Raw genomic sequence first — 24,367 nt, forward strand, 5'->3', positions numbered from 1 at the left:
GCATTCTGTCTCAATCCCTTACAAGGGGACATTACCTGTCACTGGGGGCTCCGAGCGACTGAATAGGTCTCTCCAGGCAGAATCAAGGAAGGTGCTGCTATATCTGCTGTCGACTGAGCCCAAGTATTTGGCCACAGGGTGAGAACCTGGAAGGTGGAGACCAGAGAAGCTGAGCTGGTTAGGGGATGAGATGATGGCCTGGCCTGTGGCCCCTGACTGCTCCTTCCATGGACCCCACCCACCACCCTGACACCCTGGTACGGGAGGGGGATCTGGCATCTTTACCGAGGGGAATGATGAGAAAGCGCATGTAGCCAAGCCAGTCGGAGGTCTTGCTGGCCAGTGACTTGACAAAGAACCGGAGGATAGAGCTCAGGTATGTCTGGCCACCCAGCGCTGCCACCTTCACCGGCCTTGGCATTGAGGAGTTGCAGTTGCAGCTGGGGAGCAAGGGGACAGTCACAACCACTTTCTGGAGGTTCACCAGCAGCCTGCTCAGAGGAAGGCTCCAAGCTCAGACTTGACTTGATCTCAATAACCCACAGGGGAGAAACAAACCAACCAACAAAATAATACAGAGAAAAGCAATAAGCCAGAGCTTTTGAAATTAGGGAGAGGTCAGGATCAGAGAGGACAGGTCACTGTCTAGAAGGAAAACAGAGTTGGCTGAAGCTAACAGGGAGACAGGTCAGCGATGCCCCTGGGGTCAGGTGGGCGTGAACCCAGATTCCAGGATCTCCAGTCTCCCCCCGCAGGGACTCTTAGTCCCACAGGAGGTCCTGGGAGGGGAAACCCTGGCTCTGGACACCAAGCATCATGGGACAGTTAGAGGGATGGAGGAAAGTGTCTTTGCAAAGCCCGGGTCCTCTCCTCCTGGCCTTCTCCATCCTGGGTTTAAGAAGAGGATGAGGCAGGTCAAGGTGTGGCAGGAGTACAGCTGGGCAGGCAGGGAGGGCAGGTGAATGACACTTTTCACACACTGACCCTCTGGGGCCGGCAGGGACGTCTGAGTACCATGACCTGCCACTGCCCCACCATGCACCGATGTGGACTATTGGTCTGACGAGGCCAGGAGATCTTGTCACTGCTTGGAAGTCAGGGTGGGAGGGTGAGGTGAGAGGCACCCCAAAGGGCAGGAGAGGAGTCGAGTCCTTACTAGCGCTGGATACGGGTGAGCAGGGCGGACAGCACGGCCTGGACCTCCACGGTGGAGCAGGTGCACACGACGGGCTTCCGCTGGTCCTGGAGCAGCTCCGCCACATACTGTGGGTGGGGAGGAAAGGAGCAGGGATGCTGGTAAGGCCATGGGGCAGGGACGAGGCTCCCCCACAGGCGCCGACACGGCATGCAGGGCCCAGACCAAGCTGCAGGGTCCTGTCCTTTGTCCTGAAAGAGGACCACTGGGGAAGAGGGATTCGGGCATCCGGATCTAACTGGGTGGACAGCGGCAGTGGGTGGGGGTCGTTCTGCCCCTTCATGGAAACTACAGGCAACCGCTGGGTGTTACAGCACTTGGCACTCCTAAGGGACCTTCCTCCCGTGATGCTCTCACACACACAACCGCCCTGGAAGAAGGCAGAACAGGTGATACTGTTGCTTTTTTCACAGATGAGAAAACTGAGGTACTGGAAGTTAGTGACTGAAGGTCCCAGAGGATGGAAAATGACAGAAGTGGGACTAGAGTCCAGAGTTCCTTCAGGGTACAAGGAAGCTGAGATACAGGATCCTTTTCTCATTCCTCCACACCCTGCCTCTCACATCATGCCCCTGGTATTGCTTGCTCTCCAGAACCTTTCCTCCCGGGCCCTGAGGTCCAGTGCTTCACCTGGCCCTGCCAGTCCGTGGTGTTCACAAGGATGACGTTTTCTGGGAGGGCTGCATCTGACACCAGGATCTGATTCAGTTGGTCATATACCACCTTTCTTGGGATCTGCAGGGACAGAAGTGTAAGGCAGTTCTCAGGGAGCTTGAGGGTGGCGTTGGGTGGGCTAGTGGGCAGAGGATTCTGGGAGCAGGGGTATTCGGAGAGACTAGGAGTATGACGAGGAGACCCAGTGTCCCGCTGGTCAGACCACAATGGAAAGGAGAAGGACAAAGAATAAGCAGAGAGAATCCTCAGAGAACACACGCGCCTATGGGAACAAAGCCACGGCGGCCCTCCTGACCGGGCAGGCAGACAAGGCTGGAGGCGCACAAGGCATCTCATGAGGAGTACCGAGACGGGCGGACAGGACAGGTGGCGTGGAAGGACCAAGAGAGGAGGGAGAGGACGCGGAGCAGGTGCTCACGGGGGTGGAAATGAGTGCACCAGGGAGAGAACTAATGGCGATGAGTGCTGGGTGGGGGCCTGCTGCCACAGGAACAAAAGGCTTTCCAGGGCAGAAGATTAACTGGAGGGTCAACACGTGGCCCCAGGCGCTGGGCTATTCTAGTCTCGGGTTCATTTTCAGCTAGGTAATAGCGCCAAACTCAGGAAGCCACACTGCCACAAACTTTGCTCTCAATGGTATTTGTCAGGTAAACCAAGCTTGCCCTTAACTCCAGAAGAACAGGAGCTGTGTGAGGTGTCAGCTCAGATGAAGTCCTTCCCCAAGCCCTGGAGCCACTGGCCTTCAAAAAGCAGACCCAGTCCCCAGAGTCCAGTTTCTTATGCGCTTCTATTCCAGCCCACTCTCTAAGGTCTTTCAGCACTAAGGCATCAGAGTCCGGCCTGGGGTGCCCAGCAAGATCCTGACAGCTGCCATCTTCTAGAACCCGGGTCAACTTGCAATCTCCACTCCAGTGTCTGATGCAGGCAGAACAACCCAGAAGGTGTGGAACTACCACTTGGGGCTGATGGCAGGCTGGGACAATGCTAGCATTTCTTACTCCATGGCCTGGCTCCCTGCAAACAGCCCCGAAGCCAATTACAGACTAGTAGTAAATAACAAGTATGCTAGACTTCTCTATGTAGGTCTGCTTTTAAAGCTTTTATTTAGAGCATTTCAAAGTAGTCCTCTTTTCCTCACTTAACTGCCCAGGAAGACGACAAGATGGAAACCGAGGTCCAGGGACGCCAGAGAGTACCTGTGTGCTGTGGCCCAGGTCCGGGGACCGCTCGCTGTCGGAGCTGTTGGTCCTCTCACTCAGGGGCTTGGAGAGCTGCCGCTCCTTCAGGGGTGTGCTCCTCTTCTGCCGGGGAGTGTGCCCCCCTTCCACTTTGCTGCCAGACACGTGCAAAAGAGCTGCTGAAACAGCTCCTCTGAGCCCAAGCCACTGCCAGCCCGCTCTTCCTCAGGCCACGAGCCTCTGCTAAGCACGGCGGCAGCCTCGTACCATCTGCTTGGCTTCCTTAATTCTACGCGCCCCACCATTTCCAGAGCTTCTTCCCATCCCGAGTACCTGGGCGAGGCAGAGCCTTGGAGATCTGTTTTGCTGGACTTCATGGGAGTTTTGACTTTCTCTGGCACAATCAGACTTGTGCTCCCGTCTGCAAACATGTCCTGGTCAGTGACCTCCTGCCAAGGAGGAAGGGAAGCAGCGAGGGTTACTGCTCACTTAGCGCCACCAGGAGCATTGCAGAGTCTGGCCAGGGCCCGTCGCCACCACGAGGAGTGTTGGTCACTCCCTCTCCTTTTCTAAAGCCCCTACTTCACCCTGTGGGAGCTCTCTTACTTACTGTGTAATGGAGTGCACCCACGGTGCTGGACACTGCCTTAACATTCAGTCTGTCCCCTACATCCGCAACCTATCTGTCAACACACAGTCCTGAACTGAAGACCCAGCTTCTCTAGGTGGGAAGGGGACTTTTAATCAGGAAGTAATAGGACTGAATCCCACTTTTAAATGACCACTGTGCAGTGTGGACCAAAGCGGGCAAGAGTGAAAGCGGGGTTATTCAGATTACTGGTGAGCTACAAAGTGCAAGCTGTAGAGTAAGTTTTAAATCAATCTTGAATCAAGCCTATGTTTTGTCATACACCGGATCTTTAATGCAGCATTATTTACCAGGAGAAACATAAGCTTAAAATAATTCTTTCTTGGACTCCACTAAACTTCCAGGTCTCACTGTAAGGCTGAGGCACAGCACACCCCCAGATGGTATTCGGTCAAGTTCTCTGTTCCCTCCTACCATGTCCAGCCGCCTGTCCCATTGGATGAACTGCGGCATATCCCTCGAGGCCCAGCTCTGATGTATCCCCCCGCCCCCCGCCCCATGGATCCCTCTGTCCCTCCCCGGGCCAGGCACAGGTTGCTGCAGGGATGCATCTCGAAGGCCGAGGCGTGTTCTCATGTTCACACCGTCAGTGCTCAGCGCATGTAGGTGCCCGGTGTGTGTGTGGAGTTCAGTGTGTAATTACGCTGTGCAGCCCCGCAGTCCCCTGCATTTCACTAGGGCTTGGCCCACTCTCCTGGGCAGCTCCAGCATGCCTCGTGCAAGGAGTGGGCCAGGAATTCCTTGGAGATTTAATGTTGTGGCTGCCTGGCCACAGGAAGAGCAACATGGGAGAAAGAGGTAGTGTTTTTAGGGGAAGACACTGGTCATCATCCCTTGCAGAAGTAAATGAGGGCGACAGAGAATGAGAAATTATTCAAACCGGCATTTGGTCAAATTAAAGGGCAGAATGGAACATTTCTGGTTTGCTAATCTGGGGGCTAACCTGGTCCCCAGGGTAGGTTACATTCCATGGGCAAGGATTTCAGAAGAAAGAGGACAAGGACATTCACAAGCCCAGAAATTTAGGCAAAATTTCCATGGTGGTCCTAAGGGTCTTTTTGCCTTTATTTCTAAAGATACAAAAACTATTTTGAGCAGCTGAGATGGGAGGCTGAACCAAGCATACCAGAGTGTCTGTTTCAGTCAAGCTGTCATCTTGGTTTTTAATCCAAGCAGATTTGACTTTTTCTAGAGCAGCCAATTCCATCTGTAAAAATTATAACAATTAGTCATCACCAATCCAAATAATTACCACTAACTTGTTTTTTAGGTACCCAAGAAACTTAAAATACTTTCACTTACTCTAAAGACCTAATACAATCTTTGGGATTTTCATCTTATAAGAAGGTTATTTTGGTGAAAACTAAGCTTCAGAAGGGTCAGTTATTTTTATAATCATTAAATCAGTAACAGCGAGATACGGAACCCAGAGTTTCTCACTCTCCCAAGGTGTCACTAGGGAAGAGAAGCTCAGAGTTGAGGGGGCTTGGCTATGGGATCCATGAAGTCCTGCCCTGGATGCAGTGAACCCCCTGCCCAGGAGGAACACATGGGCCTCGTCTGCTTGCCAGAAATTGCTGAAAATAAAGGAAGGATCTTACAGGTCTTTGATTTTGAGCCTAAGACATTCATGGTAGCCAAATGCTTTTTGCTCGGCACAAAACGTCCAGAAAACCCTCAAATGGAATACACCAAGCAAAAGACACCCAATGTCAAGCCATTTGGGTGTGAATGAATTCTCCCTTTGTACCCAACTCTTATCAGTATTTCTCTTAAATATTAAAAATTTATTTTGCAAATACAGGTACATAGCCAGACTTTCATACTTGCTAATACTGCTCTGGCTGTACACATACCATTATCAAAGTCACGATCAGCTGAGGGTTGTGGGACTTAGAGAAAAGATGTGTTTTTTAAAATTGTTACAAGAGTTTATTTGAGCCAATTGACGACAATGTCAGGGAGCAAGATCTCAAATGCCCCGGAGAAAAGGTATCGGTCTCAGTGAATCTCTTTGGTTCTTGTGGGGAACTAGGAAGTCAGAAAAGATCAAGGCTATCCCCCTTCCTCCTACTTAAAGTCCTTCCTCTAAGTATCAATAAATTAAAGAGCACTGAGAAATACCAGGCTAATAGGCTAAAGGAATCACTTGGCAAACTAGGGAATAAGGATCACAGAAGTAGGCCTCTAGGTCATTCTCTAAACCAGGGCTTCTCCATCTTGGCGCCATTGACAGTTTGGGCCAGATCCTTCCCCAGGGTCGGGCCGTCCTGCGTGCTGTAGGATGTCTGGCAGCATCCCTAGCCTCTACCTACTACATCCCAGTAGCTGCCCCTTATTCCCACCTCGCCTCCCGCTGGGAAAACCAAAAATGTCTGCAGTCATTGCCAAATGTTCCTTGGGAGGTAGAAATCATCCCTGGTTGAGAAGCCATCTGCAAGACTAATCCAACAGGCTTTAACCAGACCCTGTGACCCCAGATCTTGAGATGCTTTGGCTCAAGGCCACCCACAGTAGGCAGCCTCCACACTGCACAGCCAGGCCGTATGCACACCATGTATAACAACCAATGTTACAGTAGAACCACGTTGAGTCCTGGTCAGACTTAAGTCTGAAGAGGATGTCACTCAATTATGGATCTCAGTATGACCCCATTCTGCTGGAAGGTTTCAAAGCAGCACACCCTCTAGTCTAGCCTGTGACCACTACGGCCTGTTTCCACGGCAAAGCTGCCACACCCGGGGATTGAAGGGCACTGCCAGTTATTGATAGACTCTTCTAGGTGTTCCCAACAACCCCACTAGGAGAAAATTCTGACTCCACATTTCTACTGCTGCTCCTGTAAGTACTAGGGCTGTTCTCACCGCAGGAGCCTGGGACACCAGCAGTGCAGTGGCCGTGTCTGTCTGGTTGCAGGGCACTGGAGGGAGGCGCTAGCAGTCCTAAGCACTGTGCCCATGGGGCGGTGCTGGCTGTGGCAGAGGATGCACAGGCTCCTGCGTGTGTGTGGGGGGGAATACTTCCAGCTATTATCTCTTTCTGAAGTACTAGCCGGCCTCTAACACCATTATTTCCAGTGCTACGGAAATAGCAGTTTTTAGCAGCAGGCAGTCCTGGCTGAAAGTCTGCACCTGCTGGTCTGTCAGGGCCTGTTGTTATTAGCTGAGAGGCTTCTGTGTGCTGAAGTCTTGGGAAAACTCAACATCTGTAATAATTTCTATTAGCAGAAATCCCTTCTGGTTCTTAGTGATAAACTAAATCCTCTAAAATTCGGGGAGGAGGAAGAAAAATTAAGAAAAATTAAAAATGATGCTAGGAAATCAGGGAGGATGAACATGTGTAGGCCTGCCTACGCAGGCCCAATCTCAGTCTTTTTTCCCAATACGTTCAGAAGTTCTCGGTGTAAGAGCACAGCCCCGCTCTAGTCCCTTCCCAAAGTGCCTTTCACACGTAAGAATTCCGAAGTTGCACACCCACATCAAGACATATGGGGTTCTTCAAAATAGAAATGTCACAGAGAATCAGCAGAGTGAGTATGAAATCTGGCTAAGGAAACCAGAATTTGAACGACTTACTAAAAAGACACTTAGACTCTATCAGTTGCAGTAAATCATTCCAGCCATCCACCAAACACCGTGCTAGAGGTCCCATCAGCATTCTCTCATTGTCTTCATGCCGCCCTGTAAGGCGTGTGCTTTAAATGGCCACACAGATGAGGGAACGCAGGCGTGGCAACTGCCGCAGGTACTGTCAGTGGACTAATGAGGTCAAGATCCAAACTCAGAAGCCTTTGACTCCAGAGCACAGGCTCTCACCTCTGCCCTCCCCTTCCCCAAGTGGACAACAACCCCCAGCATTTACTGAGCATTCACCCCACGCCCAGTGCTATGCTCGGGCTTTTGGGCTGTTACTTCAGTTAATCATTTAAATTGCATCATGTTACAGCACAGCCCTGTTCTGCATTCCTAGGACACTGAAACTGTCCTCCTTCGGCCAGGTCCTCATCACTTATGTTCGTATTTCAGATGGACCTGGCTCTAGTAGTCAAGGATCTGTCCACATGCACAGTGACAATTCAGCAGGGCCATCCAGCGGCCCCGGGAGAAAGAGCAGCCACGTCCTAAACATAAGTAGTAAAGCGAGGCGTCCTCAGCTCCAGATCACATGAGCCTGGGCTGGAGAGTTGCTGAAAAGTGCAGGGTCTGCAAGTGGGAGGCCTGAGGTTTCTCTGTGGGGGGTTCTCAGTGCCACATCCTCACTAACGCCACCTGGTGTCACTGTTCTAGGGCCAGACTGCCTGCAGCGCCTTTACCAGGAAGAGGGATTAAGTGGAAGACAGCCCCACCTGGTGGCAGCAAGTAGTATGTCAGCTCGCTAGGTCCTGATGGTTTGCAGACACTTGGGAGGGGGGTAGCCCTTCCACAGACACAATACTTCTCAGGGAATGAGGCCCCTTACACACTTCATATTATTTCCCCACTATTCATACCTATTTGCAGGATGAATTTTGTATTAGCTCTCTTAAAGCGGCAAGAATAGGAGGACTTAAAGGATTGTTTCTTTGATCTAAGAAAAGACGCTGGGGTTTCTAAAATCATCCATAATGTCTTCTTGCCTTTAGTCGTAAATGAGAGGAAGAAGAGCTTCCCAGGGCCTGAGGTAGTTACAGCATCAACCGGGCTCCTGCCTCTGATCCACTGCTGGGAGAACCTTCCCAAGCAGGGACAGAGCACGGTCCAGGGTGATGCTGGGCTCTCGGGGTGCTACAGCAGTCAGCTCCTTTCTCCTCTTGCTCACCCGGCAAAATGGAAACCTGCCCACTAAATTCTGAAGTATATGAGAGCACTGCCCCCTCTATGAATAACCTACATATGTTCAGTGTCTCCTGAACAGACAGACGTCTGTGCTTCTTTCCCCCTCTACGCCTGTTCTTTCCCAGTCTGGAATGCTGAATTGTCTACCACTGGCCGGACGCCATAATCCCGGCCACCATTAGACGGACGCTGAGCAAGAGGTTTAGAGGTGCTGTGCCCTCTGGGAGGGAAGGCTCCAAGCCATGGTGGGATCAGACCAAAAAGAACAGCTGAACGGCCACAGCAGTGCCCTCAGAGAACTAAGCCCCAGCCAGGACTGAGATGAGGACCACTGAGGATGAAACAAGAGGAGATTGCTCTTCTGAGGTCACATGAGCAAAGAGCAGGGGGCCCGGGGTGTTAGGCCCCAACACTTTCCAGGTCCCTCTCCCCTACCCCATAGCCATTGGTCTTGCTCACAGGGCTGGTGGTGTCTTTGCCGAGGCTGCCCTTGCTGTTGAGGCTGCCGATCTCCGTCTGTGAGCTGGACTGCGACATCCCCTCAAAGAAGGGCCTGTGATAGAGAAGCACAGCCAGGGTCACTGGCCACCTGGGCCCAGAACAGCTGCTCCTGGAGAGCTGAGTAGAGCTGGTGTTCAAGAAAGATCAACGACCTGAGCTTCAAGGACACCTGGTGGGGAAGGACACAGCAGAGGCTGGGCAAGTAGGGACCTGGAAGGCAGGACTTCAGGAAAGTCCCATCAGGGCTGTTGCCAGTGAGAGGGAAAAACAATGGTCTTTATCCAGAGAGCTGGAGGTTCAACAAGAATGAGGAACCAAGATTCCCTGGTAATGGGGGGTAGAGGCGGGGGAAGTGAGGGAATGGGGTCTGGGGAGGAGAGGTGAGTGAGGCGACAGTTTGCTAGAGGAAGTGGGCCTCACTTGAGCTTGGGCTTTGGGGTGCTAAGGATGCTCTCCGTCTCCTCCATTTCGGGGCCGCTGTCACTGGGGTTGTACATCTCCAGACTATCATACAGTTCATCCAAGTCCTCCTCCACCTCACGAATCTGCTCCCGGGATACGTGTTCCAGCCCAAAGCCCACCTGCAGGGGAAAAACCCTTTGAGTTTGGGGTAACCCTGTTAGCAGTGACGGTAGATGTGCAACTCCTTCCTCCCCGACAGGCACCACTGGCCTCCCTCACCAGTGCCCTCAGTGGGGACTGAGGGACGTGCCATGACTTCACACTCATCGGGGTAGTCTCGGTGTCCGGCTGTGATCCAGCCCTTAGAGCAGGGGTGTGGGGAGGCCACCTTCCTCCGGCCTCTAACACCCCACACTATGGACCTGGTCTCATGAAGAACAGCGAAGTGCTAACATACCTCTCCTAAAGAATGGGCACGAGAAACCCGGAAGCCCATGACCCCATGCGGGCTTGCTCTGCCTTCCTACAGCCCACGTGACAAGGACACCTCTCAACAGTTTTTGCCTTTACCCTCTTTTCAGTCCACTGAGAAGTCCGTGGAAACTGGCACTGGGCTGGCCAGAGCCCAGACTGCTTCTCTGTTAATGGCCAGTTCTCAGTCACTCAAAGTTTGGCCATGGAGGACACTCCCACCTCGGGACACTCCCGGGCTGCTCACTTGAGATGTCCCCTTTGGGACAGGAGGAAAAGGGAACTGACAACAACAACTGGATTTTTTACTAATCCCCAAACCAGAGGCTTAGTATTAAGCAATGGCTGGGTGTAACCCTGCCATCCGTCTCCAAATACTGAGAAGTCTTGGGTGCTACATGGAAAGCCTTTCTTCTCATTTCAGAGTTTAAAGTCCTTCTTTAGTTGCCCTCTTACTTGGGGTTCCCAGAATCTTGACTCCCAGTGGCAACAAAGAGTGCACCCCAGGAATGAGGGTGCAACTCAGGGGAGTCTACTCACCATTGACCTGGGGAGTAAGGGGTCGTACCTCATCTGAAACTTTAAACCGCTTCAGGAGGGCCACAAACTTCTGCTTGATATTAGGTTGCTGTAGGGACAAATTGCACAACAGTTCTCAAACAACACCCATTTGTGAATGGTGATCAATTCAAGTCGAGAGAGAGAGAGAGAGAGAGAGAGAGAGAGAGAGAGAGAGAGAGAGAGAGAGATTGAGAGCCCAGGTTTGTGAGGAGCTGTGAGAGGGAGGGAGGAGGAGCCAGTCTACCCTCTGGCACTCAGAACCTATGAGGGAAGGCAGGCCCGCCCACGGCTAATTCCAGTGCCCAGGGGCAAGGAGAGGTCATGGGTCCCCAGGGCCCTGCACCATGCTGACTCTGGGATCATCCACATGGGCACTTGCAGTTGATCACTTTCTCTTGTCCTTCAGATCTACTGTATCAACTAGCAACTTCTACCTGCATATATACAGGAACCTCAAACTCAGCATTTCCCAAACGAAACTCATCACCATCCCCCTGTGTTCCCTCCTTGGTTACTAATGTCACCCTCCACGCAGTCGCCCGAGTCTGAATCTGGAGTCTCTCCCCACCCTTTCTCTCCATAGCCCTGTGTTCCCTAACTCCTACCCTCGCTCCAGCTGTAACATCTCTGCTTCTGTCCAGCCCTTTCTCCTCCTCTCTCCCTGGAATCAACTGCAATGGCCTTCAGGCAGCCCCCTCCCCGCACCCATCCAGCCAGTTTCCAGCCTGTCCCCTCCAAAATCTACAGTGACCATGCCAAATGCAGGTCTAATCGTGCTCCTCTCCAACCCAGGGGTCTCAGTGGGCCCATGTGGCCTGGAGAACAACCCAACCCCTGCCAGAGGGCTGGCTGTCCTTGTCTGTAGCGTCATTTTAACGTTCAACCCCCGAACCTCATGCTCATGTGGAAGCTAACTGCTTACAGTTCTGTGAACAGCTGCCTGCTATTGTGCACCCGGGGGCCTCTGTACTGGTATCTTTTACCTTGATTAAATATTCTCCCCAAATCCAGCTGGCGAAGCTCTATTTATCCTCAGAAACCCATCTCAGCATCTTATCTCTGAGGCCCGGAAGCTCTTCTGGTGCTCCTGCTCAGAGCTGGCCACCGTCCCCTCAGGTCATCTCTGCGTGTCACACAGAGCTCTCTCTCCTAGCATTTGGCCCACTGGGCTATTTCGATGTGTCTGTGTCACTAGACACTGTAAGCTCCTTGATGGAGTGCACTAGGCCTTCCTCATCCCTGTCTCCAACTCTGGGCACAATGACCAGCTTGTGGCTTTCAGGACTTCCTGCCTGAATAAGGGAATCACTATTTGGGGGACGAACAAGACCAACCTGCAAGTAAGACTGAGCTACACCTTCGAGCAAGGGCACGGCTTCCAAAAGCGTAAAGGTCATTCGCAGAAGTGAAAAAAAACAGGATTTCACAGTGACAGAAGCTAAGATGTGTTCAGAGACCAGCAAGCCAATTACTGTGTCTAGAACAAAATGTTCTTGGTAGGGAGAGAATAAATGTTCTTGGTAGAGAGAGAATAGTGCACAAAAGGAGACAGAAACTAAAGAACAATGATTAAGTCTAGATATATGACTGAAAAGTGCCTGTAGCTAATAACAAAAGCCTTTGGGGGCGTGGGTATTATAAACAGGAGCACTGAACTTGGGTCATATAATGGAGTGAGGGGGAGCAGCTATGATGACCACAGGAAGGGGTGGTTTCTAAAGTTCCAGAGGGCACCCTGTGGGAAGAAAATAGGGCCTCATTGTGGTTACACAACGGGAAAAAGAACAACCTAGCAGAAGAACTACAGCGGAGAGCGATGCTCTCGCCTCTCCCCATTCTCCGAGGACAATGGCTGGTGACATGCCCAGGCTGCTCTGGAGAGCCAATCGAAGATGAGACACCTGAGGACAATAAAACAATTCTCCCACTCTCTCGTCACTGCTCAACGTCGGAAATCAAGGCTGTAGCCGTGAGGATTCACATGTAAGCCCAGTGGCACCTCAGGAGGAGGGAGAGACGGCAGGGTTGTTTCACGGAACTCCAGGCTCGGGTACAGCGACACACCTGGGAGGCCTGACCCCCGTTTATCTCACTCCTGAAGGTGGTGGGAATCTCTGCTCTTGGGGTCCCTAGACTAGCTCCACCCTAGAGAGACTCAGGAGGCCTCTGAGGAAGAAATGAAACTGAATTTCTCTTCTAAGAACTCCTAACACTTTTGCCTCTCTCACACTTTAGCACAGGAACTACAGAATCAGTCGGAGTTAACATAGAAATTCAGGTAGTGTCTCAGAACTCTTAATTCCACCCAAAACAGTGACCCCCGAGGAAATCTTGTGCAGGACATACATAATCCAAAGGCATTTGTCTCTAAGGTTACGTGTCTATTTAGGCAGGAACTATACCAATGTAATTAAACTTCATCAAACCCACAGTCCCAAACATCGGCCTATTATTTCTGGGTAAATTCAACAAATGATTTAAAATGCTGAACCCCTCTAGAGAGGACAGGGCTTCTGCGTAGTGGACGGTACGTAGTTTGAGGTGACCACCTGGAGAGGGGTGCAGGGTGGCTGAGGAGTTCTGCTCCCTGAGGAAGCGTTATCTGCTCCAAAGTTAAAACAGAGGTTCTCAACTTTTTTTTTTTTTAATCCCAAGACAGCCAGGAGAATGTAAATGCTCCTAGGAGTAACGCTGGTTCTTTGCGAGTGTGACTCTTCATCAGGTTGGGGGGGAGGGGGAGACACACAGGGGTGTATCAGAGCCTTGAAGGGATGGGGCACGTGCAGGTTTTCCGAACCTTGAGTAGACCACTCCCATCCCCAGCCCCCGTACCTGCCAATTGAAACTTTCAGCTCAAACACTCCCCAGACCTTTGAGACTCACCCTTGTGATGGCGGAGGTGGAGGTGAGTTTCCTCCGGGTCTTCTTTACTTTCCGTAGGTCCTCATCTTCATAGAACAGGTCCTGGGTGGGTGGGGGATAGACTGAGGTTGGGAAACCACAGGAGGTCTGGAATTGCTGCCCAGACACTTCATATGAGGGGCTGTGGAAAGTTACCTGCCCGTGCAGTGGATCATCGCTGCCTTCCTGTTCTGACGAGAAACTCTCCTCCTCTTCCTCAGAATAATTGTCAATGTCCGGAGAGCGATCTGCAAACACACACCTCACGATGGGAAGGCCTGGCCCATGACTGACTGGCCGGAACATGGCTCTCCCCGGGAGGAAACATGGCAAGGGTGGAGGAAGGCCACGGCCACGGCAGGCCCATTGTATTTTCAGGGGTCGCTGAACTTCCCCTTCCTAGGGACGTAGGAGGCACTATCTCATGGACCTTTCCCAGGTGGAGGCCAGGTGATGGGCTCCTCGATCGGCAGGGCCTCCAGACCCTGCAAACATCTTACCAGACAGCTTGGATTTGATTCCTTCATGGTCAATGGGCTGGCTGGACAGGGAGTAGATCTTTATTTCTGCCACAGGCACGGAGACGTCCTTCACGTTGCTGTGCAGGCCCAGCACCAGAGCACCTTCGTTCGGGTGCTGCATCACCTAAGATCACAGAGCGGCAATGGAGACACCGTACTGTAGAGAGGACGGCAGACCTGTCCGTTTTCGTAAATCCAGATGGACGTGCAAGCCAATGGGAACGGCATTCTAAGACATTTCTTCTTCACTGTCTTCTAAACCCATGGCTACTCTTCTCCTGTTGCTGTCAAGGTCTTACTTTAAAACTGTCTCCAGAAGTGCTGGCCACTGGTCAGGACATGGGCTTACAAGTAAAAACCGAGGCCTGAGATGGAGAATGACTGCCAACCCCCAGGACGGCGTTTTAGCTAAGTCCCTCACAGAGAAACTAGTCTTCCAGGCTGGTGGGGCTGGCCTGCAGACGGTCACCTGTGCTCACCTCACAACGAGTGCAGGAGAATGGAGGGGCTTCACACCACTGGGAAGGGGGCGCCTGCCTCCCTTCACTCCCCTCAGTCCCTCAGATTGACACCAAATGTGAAGAGGACACAAAGATGGGTGAGGGCCACCCTACATATTCTATTTATTATGGCCACAATTTTTTCCTACTTAATGTACTAAAGTATAGAAATAAGTTTTAAAACTGATTTGTGGCCCCCTTCTGCTTCCTGCTTGTCAGGGCTGAAAGGATCTGCCTGGCGTATGAGGCAACTGCACAAAGAAGCAAACACACCAAGGATACGAGGAGCCTGGTCGCTTACTGGTGGAGAAGGGAATTACACATATGGAAAGGCTAGAACAAGCCCGACGGTGTTGGACTGGAATTGACTGGAGCATGATTAGATAGGTATAGATGTGGAAATAGGTATGATGTGTACGAATATGTATGTGCATATGCATTTATGTACACAGATTTCCTGAATCTCTCTAGAAGTTGTGATAACCCAGTTAAGAAAATGTACTCCCTTAATCAACAAAACAAACAAGCAAGCAAAATATAACCAGAGACACTGAAATTAAGAACAATCTTAACAGTAACCAGAGAGGAGGTGGGAGGGGATAATGGGGGGAAAAGGGTGAAGGGTTTTGAGGAACAACTATAAAGACGCATGGACAAAACCAAGGCGAGGGGTGGAATCAGGGGAGGGAGGTGGGGATGGATGGGGTGGGGGGGCGTGGTGGTGGGGTAAATGCAGATAACTACTTGAACAACAATAAAATAATTATATATATTTTTTTTTAAAAAGAAAACGTGCCCTCCTAGTACCTAGATCTTGGTTTCTAAGTATTATATTCCACTAAAGGGAACCAGGGATCTTCAGAGAATCAGTTCATTTCAAGGCTGGATCAGGAAAAGTACATGATGAGCATAATACTTTATAGCAGAAAGTAAAGAAGTATATAAAGAATGATGGGGCACCTGAAAAAGGATATAGGAGCCAGCTTGAAGGGGCTCCCATTGGCCAAATTTGAGATAATTTGAGCATCAAAATAAATAACGAGTGGATTGAGTGAGGACTGCAAACCAAAGGGTCGCCAGTTCAATCCCCAATCAGGGCGCATGCTTGGGTTGAAGGCCAGGTCCCCAGTAGGGGGTGCTCAACTAGCAACCACACATTGATGTTTCCCTCTCTCCCTCCCTCCCCCCTCTCTAAAAATAAATAAATAAAATCTTTAAAAAAATATTTCCCTATAAAATACTTTTTTCTTTGGTAAACACAAAATACCTACTAGGTTTATACTGAAAATCTTGTAGACACCATCTTAAGTGATAAAAGTTAACCCCACCAGTAATGGGACAAATCGACAGGAAGAAAATAACATTACTTCTGTGTTAATTATGCCAAAAATACATAAGCTGAACCTAATCTTCAGAAAACATTAGACAAACCCAAATGAGGAATATTCTATAAAGTAACCTGCCTGTACTCTTAAAAAATGTCAAGGGCATAAAAAACAAGGCAAACCTGAGGGACCATTGCAGGTCAAAGGAGACTAAAGAGACACGACAACTAAATGTAACACACAATCCTAGGTTAAATCCTGGGCCTAGAAAGGGTGTTACTGAAGCCCTGGGCGCAGTCTGAATCGGGACTGTGGCTGAGACAGTAATCTCGTACTGGTGTTCATGTCCTGATCTCCAGGAACGCATGGTGTTCGAATAGTTTAGGAAATTAATGTAGTGCAGGACTAATGTGTAATGAGGCATCATGTCTGCAGGTTACTCTCAACGGTTCAGATAAGAAAGTATGTATAAATGTACATATACGTGGAGAAAAATAAGGCAAATGTGGTAACATGTTAACAGTAAAGAATCTGGGCGAAGGGCATATGAGAATTCCTTATACTATTCTTACAACTTTTTTGTAAGTTTGAATTTTTAAAAAAAATTAAAAAACTTGCCCTGACCAGTATGGCTCAGTTGGTAGGGCACTGTCCTGCAAAGTGAACGGTAGCCAGTTTGGTTCCTGGTCAGGGTACATGTGTGGGTTTTGGGTTTGGTCCCTGGTTGGGGCGCATAGGAGAAGCAACTGATTGATGTCTCACATCGTTGTTTCTCTCTACCTCTCTCTCCCTCCCTTCCCTTGTATCTTAAATAAATAAATTTTATAAAAAGTTAAAACTTGCTCTGCCCAGTGTGGTTCGATTGGTCAGAGCATCATCCCATAAACCAAAAGGTCGAGGGTTTGATTCCCGGTCAGGGCACACGCCTAGGCTGCGGGTTTGGTCCCTGGTTGAGGCACATATTGGAGGCAGCCAACAGATGTTTCTCTCCTTCTCTCTCTAAAATCAATAAGCATGTCCTCAGGTGAGGAATAAAAATAAATAAATACATACATAAATAAAAATAAAAGTTAAAAATTTTTTGTGCAGGAGACAGTACTTGATAAAAGAGGTATACCCTGAATTTCCAATATAAGAATTAACTTATAAAATAAAATACTCAGAGCAGAGGCTGGGAAAATCACTTGCTGGGCTTACATGGTTGGGCTTGGTGTCTCTCTGACTCTGATTTATTAATTTTTTAAAAAAGATTTTATTTATTTATTTTTAGAGCGAAGGGAAGGGAGGAAGAAAGAGAGGGAGGGAAACATCAATGTGTAGTTGCCTCTCACGTGCCCCCTACTGGGGACCTGGCCTGCAACCCCCTGCGTGTGCCCTGACCAGGAATCGAATCAATGACCCTTTGGTTTGCGGGCAGGGGGTCAATCCATGGAGCCACACCAGCCAGGGCTCAGACTCTCTGATATAAAGGCTAACAGGGTGGAGACTATGTTCCTCTCACCTCTGCCATGTTGATGAGTCCCACGGCCAGGGTCTTATAGCCCAAGATGGTCCGATTCTTGTAACGCTTTCTCCTTTGCAACATGATCTGCAGCTTGTTGGCATCCCGCTTCAGGAAGTGAGGGTACTGCCAAGTAAAAACCAGAGTCAAGAATGGTTAATGAGCAACTGGGTCCTTGGTAGGTTCTGGTCCTGCCACAGGACACATAATCTGTGTTTCACCATCTCCCATCTGTTCACAGGGGAGTTAGGGGATGAAGAAGTGTCATTAAATTGCTGTTGGGGGTCTGATTCTGCTTGGTGCCTGGCTCTGCGGCTCTGCGGTCCAAAGGAACAAAGAACAGAACAAAGGGATCATTTCATGAAAAAGGGGTCAATTCACCAAGAAGACGACCCCACATGATCACAGACCATCTTCAGAATGCGCAACTATGCAAAGCCTGTGCTTGTTGCAGGGCCTTCACGCCGTTTGTGCTTACAGTTCCTCTGTCCCCGATCATCCTGTGACTGGCTCTTTCCTAGCTTTAGCTCTCAGCTCAAATGCCCCCTCCTCAGTGAGGGCTTCCTAAAGGCCTCCCACCACCCAGCCCCTCTACATCCCACTACCCAGTTTGCTCAGCTTCACTGTCCTATCGTCCTATCCACGTCGGAAACGATCTTGTTCTCTGATGACTCTATCTGCCCTGTCTTTTCCACTGCTGACTCCCCCTGCCTGGAGCAGTGCCCGGCACGGAGCACATGTTCAGAAAACTGCCTCTTTCCTTGCCATGTGCTCACGTGTTTTCTCCATGCACTCATTTTGGGCTACTGAGATGATGATGAGAGAGAGACATGAGCGGAGGGAGATTACAACATGAGGGCAAAATGGATGTGTCCTATGGTTCACTAAGAGGTGATGGTGCAGACGGTGGTAGGACGGGTGGGCTAACAGCCTTCTCTAAGGAAAGGAAGGAGGAGAATGAGACACGGTGTATTTCTCAGCTGCCCGCCTGGGTCTTGGCACTGGCTAGGTGATTTTAATGGCAAACTCACTGGATGACTTTAATTCATGGAGCTACGTCTGCTCTTGGAGAAAACAGTTTCCAGATGGTAGGCCTGTCTGGTGAGTAGACTGGATGTGGCATATTAGTGACCTAAGATCGAGCAGTTTCTCACCTGAAGGGAGAAGGTCAACTGGAGCTCTGTTTCCACCAGTCCACTAGCTGGGAGGATGATCTCATTGGAGCGAAGAATCCTTTTTGAACCCTGAAACCAAGAAAAAATACATCAAAGTCGTGTCACCAAAAATCAGACTGAAAGAAATATTACATTTGTGACCAACTATTTTTAAAAAGATTTTATTTATTTATGTTTAGAGAGGGGAAGGGAAAGAGAAAAGAGATGGAGAGAAACTTTGACATGTGAGAGATACATTGATTGGTTGTCTCTCAAATGCCCCAAATGGGGACCAGGCCTGCAACCCAGGCATGTGCCCTGACTGGGAAGTGAACCAGTGACCTTTCAGTTTGCAGGCTGGCACTCAATCCACTGAGCCACACCAGCCAGGAAGTAAACAACTTTTAAACTTTACAAACATACTCACCAGTCCCAGTATTTTACTGGTCTTTATTGCATGCGTTAGAATCAAGGTACCACCACAAGTGTGATTCTACCTGTATTATATTGTACATTCATAAAGGGTTTTCACACAAAAATGCTCTGCTATTGCATTTGAATTCTCCCAACACTCTTGAGGAAGAGGCAGGCAGGTACTAGTACTAGTGTCTCAGGGGCTGGAGTCACCTCCCCTGGCTCACCTCAGCCTGCCTCTTCCTCTCTAATTGACACTTCAGAGGTGCTGTCCTGTCTTTGGGCCTTTTCACGTGGGTTTTTTTCTATTCTCAGATGCTCTTTGTGCTTCTGTACACAGATAACCAACTTGTCTTTCAGGTCTCAGTTCAGACATAATTTTTCCCAGGAACCCTTCCTGTTAGTCCCCCTCCCCACTCCAACTTCAACTGGGTTAGGCACTACAGTGTTTCTAACCCTGAAAAAAAAAAAAAAACTTAGGCTAAACTATTCCTTAACTATAAAAAGAGATATGCAGGAGGGCCTGAGGAATGCCAGTAAATTTCTATAAATGACTTTTCTTTAAAAAAATTGAGGTTTGATTTAAATCCAGTAAGTGTCCATTTCCAGTGCACAGCCTGATGAGTGACAAACACATACACCACGTCTATATCAAGTTGGAGAACATTTCTGCCCTGGCTGGTGTGGCTCAGTGGATTGAGAGCCAGCCTGCAAACCAAAGGGTCACGGGTTCGATTCCTAGTCAGGGCACACACCTGGGTTGCAGGCCAGGCTCCCAGTAGGGGGTGCATGAGAGGCAACCACACATTGATGTTTCTCTCCCTCTCTGTCTCCCTCCCTTCCCCCCTCTCTAAAAATAAATAAATAAAATCTTTTAAAAAATACTTAAAAATAAAGATAGAGAACATTTCTATCGCTCCAGAAAAATCCCTCTGTAACTTCCCAACACTGCATCACTTGCCCAGAGGCAAGTACTGCTCTGACTTCCTTCATGTTGTTTAGTTTTGCCTGTTCTAAAAATCCATAGAAATCGGACCATCCAGTATGCACTACTCTGGTAGGGCTTCTTCTGCACAACATGATGTGTTTGAAGTCAACACAGGTTGTTGAGTGTATCGGTAGTTCACTCCTTTTTATTGCTGATTAGAATTCTATCCTACAGAGATGTAGACCACACTCTTAATGCATTCGCCTATTGCTGAACATTCACATTTTAAATTGTTTCTAGTTTTTGGCCATTATGGCTAAGGCTGCTTGTGTTTTGCGTTTTCTTGGGCAAACACCTAAGAGAGGAACTGCTGGGTCTTAAAGCAGATGCATGTTTAATTTTATGAGAAACTGTCAGACCAAGTTCCAAAGTGCTAGTGCCATCTTACGCCCAGCAGCGGTGCACAAGAGGTCCAGCTGCTGCGTCTTCTCCAACACTGGGTGTGGTCAGTCCCTGATTCGTGGATTCCAGTGGGTACGTTCAGTGGAATACCACTGTGGTTGCGATTTGTGGGTGATCTGTAAGTCTCCATTTATGAAATATGTATCTGATCAAACGTCTTTGTCCAAGTTGCTTATCTTGTTACTAAGTTTTAAGTTTTTAAACTTACACACGACATTGTCAGACATATGTATTATAAATATTTTGCCTATTTAGTAATCTTTTGTTGAAATATTTAATTCTGATCTAGTCAATGTTTTTTCTCTTACGTTTAATGCATTCTGGGTCCTAGCTAAGAAATCTTTACTACTCCAAGGTTGTAAAGTTATCCTGCTGTATCAGAGCAGATATTCTGCTTTTTCCTTTAGAAATTAAAAAAATAATTTTTTTTTAGATTTCCTATCCATTTCTGATTTTTTAAAAATAAAATGCAGATTTTGTTTAATGCAGAAAGCAAAATCTCCTAAATATATTTTACAATGTTTTGTGATTAGAATAGCATTATACTTATTAAAAATAATAAAGGAAACTCTGCTTTATCTGTTAGACAATACTTTTTGTAATAACCTCTGTTACAAATAAGAATCTTGACAAAGTTTTCACCTGAGTTTATTTAGGTTTTTGATTTAAGAAATCTCTGTAAAATAAACCTCAGAGATGCTGGGAGAATCCAAAATGTAGTTTATATATTTCTTCCGGGGGAAGGGGCATCTGGTACTATTCAGAGATATTTCTGGTCGCTGCAGCTGGTGTGTGTATGTGTGCTATTCCTAGAGGGTAGAGGCGGGGATTGGTGCTGACCACCCTACAATGCCAGGGCAGCCCCCACAACTGAAACCTGATCTCCCCTGAAGAAACTGCTTCCTGGCAGCCCTCTGGGGCGCTGGCTGCTCTTCTCCCACAACCCACATACCGCTGCACTTGGAAGTGGCACATGCGTCCTCTTGCTCCTCATCACCAGCTACAGAACATTCTCCCTTCCACCCCCCTAAACCCTCGGCGCTCCCCCCACCCTGCAGTGATGTCATGTGTTGACAGTGTCCTCTATTCCCTGCTGTTGCTGTCCCCTAGAACTGCTAGTCACTAGGCTCATGGCTTGACTTTGGCTCCTCACTCACTGTTCCCCTCCCCAGTACTAGTCCAGTCATAACTCTTTAAGAGTTCAAAATACATTTACTCTTTCCAACATCCTGACCTCTAACTCCCACAGTTCTTCTCTCCCAATGATCTTGTTCTCACACTGGTCCTCGCCACTCACGTGATCATACTCGGGACCTTATCATTACCAGTAATTACAAGCATGCATCCCATTCAGTCTGACACTTCCTATCTTCCCGCTCATTCTCTATAGTTTGTCAACAGTGATAATCCTTCAAACCCACCAGGACCATTGATCCTCCCATCCTTTCGCTTCTCCTCTGCCCTAGTTGTCCCTTCTTTCCTCCTGGTGCAGCTTAAATGCCATCATTGATCTTTATAAATATGTCCTTGCACACACCCTTAAGTCCTTTGCCTGCTGTTGTTCTGATGTTCTCATTTGGAAGTTACAACCCTGTTTAAATCCAGCTGCACCAGCTGAACACACCTGGAGAGAATCATATAACAGGCTAACTGTCTGACTTTAAACCATGCCCTGGCTGGTGTGGCTCAGTAGACTGATCTCCGGCCTGAGAACCAGAGGGTCACTGGTTCGATTCCCGGTCAGGGCACATGCCTCGGTTGCAGGCCAGGTCCCCAGTAGGGGGCGCTCGAGAGGCAACCACACATTGATGTTTCTCTCCCTCCCTTCCTATTTCTCTAATAAATAAAAATCTTAAAAAAAAAAAAGTATGACCCCAAACCTGAAGTAGACCTGCACTGCTGCCTGGCAATCACACTGTATTCTCCAAGTCCTCCCACTTTCCCACTCTACTTGATGACAATTTCGTATCTTCTGGTTTTCCTGAAACCTCCCACACCTCTGACCCCTCTCCGCCCTCTAAGCTGATAACCTTGATTCCTACTTTGCTGAGAAAACTGAAACACTAGGAAAAGAGCTCCCAAGAGTCCCGCCACACTCACCTACTTTCTCACCACGTTTGTACTCCTCTCCCTCCTGTCCTGTCAACTGCCCCACGTGCGGTCTCGTCCCTTCTCACCTACTCAGACTGTTCTAGCCCTTCTTCCCTCACCTACATAATCAACTTTCTTCTCTATTCTGGATCATTTCCCTTAGCAACAACATGCTGCATTTCTCTTATTAAAGAAAAAAGAAAGCCCTCTCTTGTCCTCACATGCCCTGCTGGCTACCACTCCTGCCGCACCTTCCTTTTATAGCAAACTCCTTAAAAGCTGTCTATTTTGGCTCTCTTGAAGTCTCCTCTCCTTTCCGCTTAAATGCATCCTTGTCAGCCTTCCTGTACCTCCAGTCCGTCAAAACCACTACTGACAAGGTCTCAGCCAACCTCCCCTGGAGGAACCCGGTGATCTGTTCTGTCTTCCGGGACCTGCCTGCAGCTCTGACTGAGTGGATCATTCTCTCCGTCCAGCAACACTTGCTTCATCTGGCTGCCAGAACACCACGCTCATCTCATTTCCTCTTGCCCTCTCGCTGCTCTTTCTTGGTTTCAGGTCCTCCTTTTCCCCGACTTCCTAATGTTGGGGTGCTTGGAGCCTCAACCTTAGACCTGTTCTCTTCTTTATATTCACTCCACCGCTGATGATCTCATATAATGCTGTGGTCTCAAATGTGTTGATGACTCTCCAAACGGTTTCTTGGTTTCTCTCCCCGAGAACTCTCCCCTGAACTCTCAACTCATACACTCAACTCTATTCAACATCCCCCGCCTGGATGATTAATAAACATCTCTAACATAACATGATAAGCTGAATTTGGGATCTTTTTCTCCAAACCTGTTTCACCCAGTCTTTCCCATCTCAGTTAGTGCCACTGCCACCCTACCAGTTGCTTAATTCCAAACTCTGCCACCACCTTCATCTCTTGCCAGAATCACTGTTGTAGCCTATTAACTGGTCTTCCTGATTCCTCTTTCAGTCTACTCTCCACACAACAGCCCGAGTGGTCCTATCACTTCTCTGTTCAGAACCATCTGATTCACACAGAACGAAAGCCAGAAGGCCTTGCAGTAATCTGCACACATCCTCTCCCCTCCCTGGCCGCCTCCTCCTCCTCCTCCTCCTCCATTCTGCTAGACAGGTCAGACACATCCCGGCGTTAGGGCCTTACCTTGGCTTTTCTCTCTGCCTGGAATGCTCTTCCTCCAGATATCTGCACGGCTCCCTCCCTCACCTCCTTCAAAGTCTTTGCATAAATGCCATCTTCTCAATGAGGCCCACCCTGCACACTACGTATAAGTTGTAATTTGTGACTTCCTCCCAACACCCCGACCCTGACATGCTCCACCCTCTTTCTCTTATATTATTTACTCCTGTCCCCACAGGACATACCACCTTCCAAGAGCAGCAGCCCTTGCTATTGGAACTGTCACTATCCAAATATGTGCTATAAACACCTGTAAACATTTCTATCCCAAATGCATTACCTGAGTCGCACACCTGGCCAAATGAATTGCACGTGCCGGTAACAGGATATAGAGTATAGTGCGGCCATAGTTTGGGCCCTTGTATTACTTTTAATTTTTTAATTTAATCTTTATTTATTTATTTTTTTTTACATTACCTTTTAGTCACCTTACACCGCCCCCCCACCCCGAATCACCACACTGTTGTCTACGTCCATGAGTCCTTTTACCTTTTTGCTCAGTTGCTCCACCACAATGCTTCCCGCCCCCCCAGACACTTTTAAAGCGTGGTGCATCATGGCTCTCATCTCTCCCTCTCTCTCCAGCCTGGGCCCTTCATGGGTCCCCATACTTGCTTCTTCCAGGTGCCTGGGGCACTAACTTGGGTCCAGTTTCAAAACTATCTTTAGTATCTTTACGTATCATTTAAAATCTATGTAATAGTATACCTTCATTTGCAGTATGGAAACAAAACAATATCTGATACTACAGTATCATTATTTGCAGCACATAAAAACACCTGTTAATGAGTATTAATGTATTAAAAACTAGTTCACTGGTGTTTTCAATGCTTTAAAAAAAGATTTCACTTATTTATTTTTTAAGAGGGAGGGGATGGGAGGGAGAAAGAGAGGGAGAGAAATATCAATGTGCA

General features: G+C 48.8%; 1 protein-coding gene across 3 annotated transcripts in view; it reads right to left on the minus strand.

Annotated features, from left to right (window-relative positions):
• The window catches only part of PACS1 (phosphofurin acidic cluster sorting protein 1), a 115,533-nt gene that overhangs the window by 9,556 nt on the left and 81,610 nt on the right, over positions 1 to 24,367 (minus strand). For 2 of the 3 annotated variants that reach the window (XM_024574321.4, XM_053925580.2), the window contains exons 3-17: positions 18,349 to 18,438; positions 17,195 to 17,320; positions 13,848 to 13,992; positions 13,504 to 13,595; positions 13,330 to 13,410; positions 10,454 to 10,513; positions 9,433 to 9,593; positions 8,947 to 9,064; positions 4,824 to 4,904; positions 3,382 to 3,497; positions 3,067 to 3,202; positions 1,826 to 1,930; positions 1,157 to 1,263; positions 286 to 440; positions 36 to 146 (exon numbers count right to left, since the gene is read on the minus strand). In XM_024574321.4, coding sequence (XP_024430089.2) covers positions 36 to 146; positions 286 to 440; positions 1,157 to 1,263; positions 1,826 to 1,930; positions 3,067 to 3,202; positions 3,382 to 3,497; positions 4,824 to 4,904; positions 8,947 to 9,064; positions 9,433 to 9,593; positions 10,454 to 10,513; positions 13,330 to 13,410; positions 13,504 to 13,595; positions 13,848 to 13,992; positions 17,195 to 17,320; positions 18,349 to 18,438 — 1,684 coding nt within the window. The remainder of the gene's footprint in view (positions 1 to 35; positions 147 to 285; positions 441 to 1,156; positions 1,264 to 1,825; positions 1,931 to 3,066; positions 3,203 to 3,381; positions 3,498 to 4,823; positions 4,905 to 8,946; positions 9,065 to 9,432; positions 9,594 to 10,453; positions 10,514 to 13,329; positions 13,411 to 13,503; positions 13,596 to 13,847; positions 13,993 to 17,194; positions 17,321 to 18,348; positions 18,439 to 24,367) is intronic. The other variant, XM_024574322.3, reaches the window with a different exon arrangement.

This window comes from Desmodus rotundus, chromosome 5 (genome assembly GCF_022682495.2).
Source record: "Desmodus rotundus isolate HL8 chromosome 5, HLdesRot8A.1, whole genome shotgun sequence".
NCBI classification, from domain to species: domain Eukaryota; kingdom Metazoa; phylum Chordata; class Mammalia; order Chiroptera; family Phyllostomidae; genus Desmodus; species Desmodus rotundus.